The sequence below is a fragment of the Primulina eburnea genome, chromosome 9 (assembly GCF_022965805.1).
Source record: "Primulina eburnea isolate SZY01 chromosome 9, ASM2296580v1, whole genome shotgun sequence".
NCBI lineage: Eukaryota > Viridiplantae > Streptophyta > Magnoliopsida > Lamiales > Gesneriaceae > Primulina > Primulina eburnea.
Window position 1 is genome coordinate 23,130,498 of NC_133109.1, and position 6,846 is coordinate 23,137,343.

General features: G+C 39.5%; 1 protein-coding gene and 1 long non-coding RNA gene across 2 annotated transcripts; both read left to right on the forward strand.

Annotated features, from left to right (window-relative positions):
- The first annotated feature begins 1,541 nt into the window (after positions 1–1,541).
- On the forward strand, positions 1,542–4,482 carry LOC140840453 (uncharacterized). Its single transcript, XR_012119993.1, has 3 exons — positions 1,542–2,474; positions 2,648–2,723; positions 4,281–4,482. It is a non-coding gene; the product is annotated as an uncharacterized lncRNA (long non-coding RNA).
- A 667-nt stretch (positions 4,483–5,149) lies between these two features.
- Positions 5,150–5,903, forward strand: LOC140840809 (uncharacterized). The gene is made up of 2 exons (XM_073207974.1): positions 5,150–5,476; positions 5,535–5,903. Exons 1-2 carry the CDS (start codon positions 5,150–5,152, stop codon positions 5,901–5,903), a joined length of 696 nt encoding a protein of 231 aa, XP_073064075.1.
- Positions 5,904–6,846: the final 943 nt, after the last annotated feature.

Sequence of the window (6,846 nt, forward strand, 5' to 3'; positions counted from 1 at the left end):
CCGGTAGAATTTCTTTGCAAGAACAAGCCAAACCGAGGCTTCTTTGTTGGTGTGCTCTGAAATCGAGGGAGATTGCAGCTGGGGGAGGGGGTGTCGGCTGTTAAGAATTTAGGTTTAGGTCAAATGAGGGGTTAGGTGTTATTTAAATAGCTAACAACCAACTAATGAGCCTAATTTTGATAATTAAAAGTTTAAAAAGAGTATTAAGCCCAATAAGCTTAAAGTTAGGCCCATTAAATCCAAACACACTCCCGAAAAATATCTCGTATTGAAAAGATTTTGAAAATATTAGCCGAACCCTTTAAAAGTCCCCCGATTTGATAAAATTATCGTACCGCTAAAAATTAAAATAATACGGGTAAAAATACCCAAAACTCTCATTTCCGAAAAATACACTTAAAAACACTTTAAATAAATTTATAAAATAGATCATGTAATAAAATAATTTTCCTGAAAATTCCTCGGTCTCCGATCCTCGTTCGAACGTGAAATGCACCTAGAAATCCTAATGCGTGAACTTTTAAAATTTCATGAATTAAATTCTACCATGCATGAATTATGCCTAAAATGCATAAAAATAATTAAACATAAATTAATAAAAATACCATGCATTGTATGCTTTAAAAGAATTTAATAATTATATCAAAGAAGTTTAATAACTTGCATGCATACCAACTTTTTAAAATATATTTACTAACATGCTAAATTACCCCTTCTTAAATAAGTCTTTATTAACTTATCTCAATACTCCATCTCCAGTCCGGCCTCACTTATTTAACTGAAAAGATAACAATTAAACTACTGCGTAAAATAAATAAATTTAAAGAAAAGAATTTGAATACTCATGAAATAAAAAATCATTTTAATTTAAATAATAAAATTATGCATGACTTATACGCAGTCCAATTTACGGGTTCTACAAACCAATTCTTAAACCTAAACCTAATCACTCAGCAGCCGACACCTCTCCTTCAGCAGCATCATCCCTCGTGAATTGCAGCTGAAAGTCTCGGTCAAGCTCATTCTTTCAAAAAAAAATTCATCCGGCAATTTCCCGATGCTCGTTCTTTGATCTTCTTGCATATATTACATCAAGGCATGAATGTTCTTTCGTTTTGCATCATACACGCTGATCATATGTGTAAAATTTGTGTAAAAGCATGTAGATTTTTCGATCCCTGAATGTGTGTTCCTCGGCGTCGGTTATGCTTAATCTTTTGCGTTTTTTTATGTTCACTCACGTTCTTCATGTTGTTGTGAAAGGGGTGGTTAACTTCTGTAGAACGCGTAAATTGGACTACGTATAAACCATGCATAATTCTTAGTATTTAAATTAAAAAGATTTTTCAGTGCGGGAGTATTTAAATTCTTTTCTTTAAACTTAAGTATTTTATTCAGTAGTTTAAGTGCTATCTTTTCAGTTAAATACGCGAGGCCGGACCGGAGTTGGAGATTAGAGATAAGATTAATAATAAGAAAATATTCTTAAATTTAATTTAAGCCAAGAAATAACTTATTTTAATGATAAAGAATGTTTTAGGATTTTAATTAATTAATTAGACTTAAGTTGCTAATTAATTCTTTTATGTTCAATAATTAATTAAAAAAAAAACTAAATTAAAATGTGTAATCAAATGGGATAAATTAATCTAGGCCTATTTTATTTAAGAAAATTTCAACCTAGCATGTTAGTAATTTATTAGCCATGCCATGTAAAATGATTATCCTAAATTAAATTAATAATTCACTAAAATATATATTTATTAGTTTTTAAAACCTTAAGAATTTAAAAACACAAATCAACAAATTTCCATACCAATTTCATAGCTATTTTCGGCCCCTCAACCAATTTAATTAAATTTGGTAAACCCCATCCTAGTCAAACCTCATTAGCTCTCCTTAGTATAATAATTCCCTCAATTCTTACTTATCAAAAATTAATCATTTATGCACTTGTATTCCACCTAATCAAAACATTAATCTAGCCTATCAATTCACCTTTTTCATACAGCAGCCAAGGAAGGAATAATTTGACATGCTAATCAATTCCTTGACTTTGAACTTTCATCCTAAATCATTGCATAACTCCTTCATTTTCCTTGCAACTTCTCATTCATTTTCCTAGTCTTCTCTCCATCACCATTCCACCGAAATGCAGAAGAAAACTCAGCACAATTCAAGTGCAGCATATTGGAGGGGACCATGGGATTGACAATAAACACATTCTTTGTACCTAGCTAGCATCTAAATGCATGCATGACTTGACTTCTCCATTTTTCCTTGTATTTTTCCCCTTCATTCCTTAGCACTCCATACTTTTCCCTCATTCGAAAATATCAGTAAAATAGCAGCAAAATAGTGTGTGAGCAGCAGCATAAATCGAGAGCTTCCATCAAGACAATAAGAAAAGAAAAATCCGACTCCGCCGTGCCGTGCCGTCGTTTAGTTTGTGTTCTTCCTTAATCAATTTCCAGGCATGTTTATATCATTCTTTGCTCTTCAATCAAGTCTTATAAATATTTTAAAACATCACATGTTCATGATTTAAGGAGCGAAAAACCGAAATATACAGCAACTTGCATAGAAAAAAAAATTCTGCACAGATTTTGACTCCCATTTGTGCTTCACGTTTTCTGTTGTTTTGAAGGTTCAGGGTATGGCTCGACTTCCAGGCTCCCAAGGCTGCATCTAGACATGTACTAGGACATGTTAGGATCGTATTGGTCCATTCGGTCAAGCCCCATACATGCTGGAAATTTAAAAATGACAGCAACTCTCCCTTTATGTCATATTGTGTCTCGATTTTCTATTTTTGCTGTCAAGGGAGATGAATCTAATATTGGCTGCCCCAGGGGCCATAGCCATGGTTAGAACATCTCCTTATTATGTCTAAGACGTGACCAAGTCGGCCTTTCAAGGCTTGGTCCATGGTTGCATCGGTTTTCAAATCAAAGAACAAAAACAGCCTCTCGGCCCTTTCATTTCTCTGCATGTGAAGTTTTGGTTTTGTGGGGTGGTGTGAATCTTGGTTGGTCTCTGGCCCTTAGCCACGGTGCATACCATGACCCTTGATGTATGGATCGTGCCATGGTTACCATGACCCTTGATGTATGGATCGTGCCATGGTCACCAATGACCACTGGAAATATCCATGACAGCAAATGAAGCAAAACCCCCCAAGCGCGCAGATTACGTTCTCGGCTAGGAGTGAGGTCGTGTTTCTGGTGTGGTTCGGATTGTGGCTGGCCTAGGCCCCTTAGCCATGGTTCAAACCATTCCTTAGGATGTTGGTAAGAGGTTTTGGTCGGTGGTTCAAGCCCCAATGGCTATTAGCCTCGCAAACGACGCAAGGAAAACAAAGCGCTGCTGCTGTAATTTTTGACAGCAAGTGTGCTGCGGTGCAGAGGTGAATTCTGGGTCCTTGGTTGGATTTTAGCCTATGTCCTTGGACTGGATAGTACCGTCAATGAGTTGGGAAGGTCATGTTTTTGGCCGTTCATGATTCGGATCATTTTAGAGGTCGTACGAGAATTTACGGTGCAATGTGCCAAAATGACTCTCGAAAGAGCGTTTCATGTTTTTGGCCTCCATTCACTAAATTTCGAGTACTGTAAATTTAGGAGCATTATTTCATCATTTTAGGCGTATTTTAATCATGACTAAATGATGGTTCGGTGTCGGTTCAAGTTGGTACGGAGTCACGATTAAATACGAAGTCGATAGGCGTAATTGTCTAAATTTTTGGATTCAATTACAAAGTTTGTTCAAGGTAAATCAATTGCATAATTTTCATGTTAGATTTAAGTCGCAGCGAGCCTGGGAGCGATCCAACCCAATCAGTAAAATTATTACAGGATATTTAATGATGTTATTTAATTATATTAAGTGCAAAATATTCATTTTGAGATTTATGCGATATTGCTTGTGGTCACTTTACTATCATGGGATTATTACTTCACCCGGATGCCAGTTACCGGTCAGTTCAGTTTTGTACCACCCGGTCGCCAGTTACCGGTCAGTTCAGGGGCCACTTGCGTAGACCATAATCTCACCAGAAAATTATTACAAGTTATTTCATTACAGGGCTTCAAGGAGCAAACATTATCACTTACGATATTTTCATTTCAGTTATGCACGTATTATAATTACTCATGGAATGATATTTTACGTTAAACTTCATGACATGATATTTTCACATGCAGGCGATTTTTATGTATTTACTTGTTATTTACGATATATGCATGCTAAGTCTTTAGACTCACTAGACTTGATTGTTGTAGGTACTGATGATGTCGGGGCCGAGGGTGGGGACCAGTGAGCTAGCTTGGGTCGGCAGTAGTGGAACCCGAGGACCTCATATTTAGCATTTGTTATTTTCCGAACTCAGTTTTTATCTGTTGATTAATTATTTTAAATTGATACTTTGCAAACATGGAATTCTTCCGCTGTTATTTTGAATATTAAACTTTATTTATCAGTTTATCTTATGAATAAGACATTTAATTATTTAAAAAGAAAATATTTAATTTTTCCACAAATTTACGAACACGAATTTACGGGCCTTTACAGTTGGTATCAGAGCATATGTTCTTGTAAAGGGTTACACTACTACTGACCTCGAGAAGCTCACGAATTCACGCCTTCGGTCTGTAAGTTTACGTTTCAGCATTTTACTTAAAGCCTGAATTATTTTGACAGCATGCTCCCATGAAACAGTTTATGTTCAGATCTTTTCAGTATTTCAGTGTTCATTTAAAATAAATTATGGAATTATGCATGTTAGTTACATATGGGTTATGTTTGGAACAGTATGGCTCCTAGACGTCAAGTAGGACGCCCGAGAGGGGGCCGTGTGTACCATCATGAGAACGAGTTTGATCAGAGAGAGGAGAGGCAGGCACCTCTTCCTCCACCTCCACCGCCGCCGGATATGAATGCCCAGATGCTGGCTGGGATGAATAGGTTCTTTGCACGGTTTGCGGAGAACGATGTCGTTCCCACTGCCGCAGCTAGGCCGACAGGGCCCGAGGCTGTCTACGAAAGGTTATGAAGATGCGACCAAAGGAGTTTTCAGGGACGTCTGATCCCATGATTTCCAAGGGATGGATCAAATCCCTCGAGGTTATCTTCGAGTTCATGGAGCTTGGAGATGCCGACAGAGTTCGATGCGCCACTTATCTGTTCAGGTGGTGATGCCCGCTTATGGTGGGAAGGAGCTTCAGTAGCCTTGAACTTGGCTACATTGTCATGGATCCGCTTTACGGAGGTTTTCTACTCCAAATATTTTACGGAAGAGGTGCGCTCCAAGTTGACTATCGAGTTCATGACCCTGAGGCAGGGAGATTCGACTGTTACAGAGTTCATCCGGAAGTTTGAGAGGGGCTGCCATTTTGTACCCCTTATTGCGAATGATGTAGGTGCCAAGCTGAGGCACTTTCTGAATGGCCTGCGACCGATCTTGCGGCGAGATGTTAGGGTAGGTGGCCCTACTACATATAATGTTGTTATCTCCAGAGCTCTAACTGGTAGAGCAGGATCAGCTTGACATTGAGAGAGACCGTCAAGGGAAGCGACCATTCCAAGCACCGCACCATCCTCCTCCTCCTCAGCAGCAGCAGAATAAGAGATCTTTCCACGGCCTACCCGGAAATCGCGGTCAGCAGCAGCAGCGGGGACGCGCAGTCCCTAAGACCTTTGAGTACCCAGTCTGTCCCAAGTGCACACGCCGCCATGCTGGAGTATGTATGTATGGCTCAGGGAAGTGTTACAAGTGTGGTAGCCCAGACCACGTGCTGACACAGTGCCCTCAGAGAAACCTGCCTACCCAAGGCAGGGTGTTTGCTCTCCATGCAGCAGAGACGAACCAGGAGACCATGCTTTTGACAGGTACCTTTAAGCTTTAAATTAATATTTGAATTTCAATGTTTTCGGGAATCGGGATTAAGATTTTGAACTTAGAAATTGAGATAGGATTGCATGCTCTACTCAGTATTATTTTGGGAATTTATGTTAGAATAACTTTGGCCTCTGCTTGTCTATAAGAAAGTTCTAGTAATTATTGGGTTCAACTTGACACTCCAACTTTCAGGGAGAATTTTTATAGCGAGGTCAGTTACGAAATCCCTGATAGATTCAGGGGCTACTCATTCCTTTATTTCGGAGACCTTCGCTAATTTTCTCAAGATCAAAACCATTGGGCTAGACATAGCCTATTCAGTAGTATTGCCTTCGGGCGAGGAGATGGCAGCTACCAATGTGATCCGAGACATAGACCTTGAGATGCATGGAAATCTTGTTTATGCGGATCTTATCGTGTTGCCGATGCCAGAGTTTGACATCATCCTAGGAATGGACTGGCTATTAACGAACAGAGTTTTGATAGACTTCCAGCGGAGATCTGTTCTTGTCTGACCGCCTGGGATGGAGCAGTTCTTATTTGAGCCAGACAGGTACTTTCCTTACCACGCATTATACCTTATGTTCAGGCTAGGAAGCTCATGCATAGAGGGTGTCGGGCATTTTTAGCAACCTTTATATCTGTCCCCGAGGCACCCAGCCAGTCAGTCGCTGATGTTCCGATTGTCAGAGATTTCTTAGACGTTTTTCCCGAAGACGTCTCTGGTATGCCACCCGAGCGAGAGGTGGAGTTTTCTATTGAGCTTATGCCAGGTACGGCTCCGATCTCAAAAGCACCGTACCGATTAGCGCCGACAGAGATGGCAGAGCTTAAGAAACAGATTCAGGAGCGACTTGATAAGGAGTTCATTCGCCCGAGTTTCTCACCTTGGGGTGCGCCAGTTCTGTTTGTTAAGAAGAAAGATGGCACGATGAGACTTTGTATTGATT

Coding starts and splice junctions, on each gene's coding strand:
- LOC140840809 (XM_073207974.1), top strand. CDS start 5,150: ATGCCGACAGAGTTCGATGCGCCACTTATCTGTTCAGGTGGTGATGCC. Junction 5,477..5,534: donor TCTTGCGGCGAGATGTTAGG/GTAGGTGGCCCT, acceptor CTGGTAGAGCAG/GATCAGCTTGACATTGAGAG.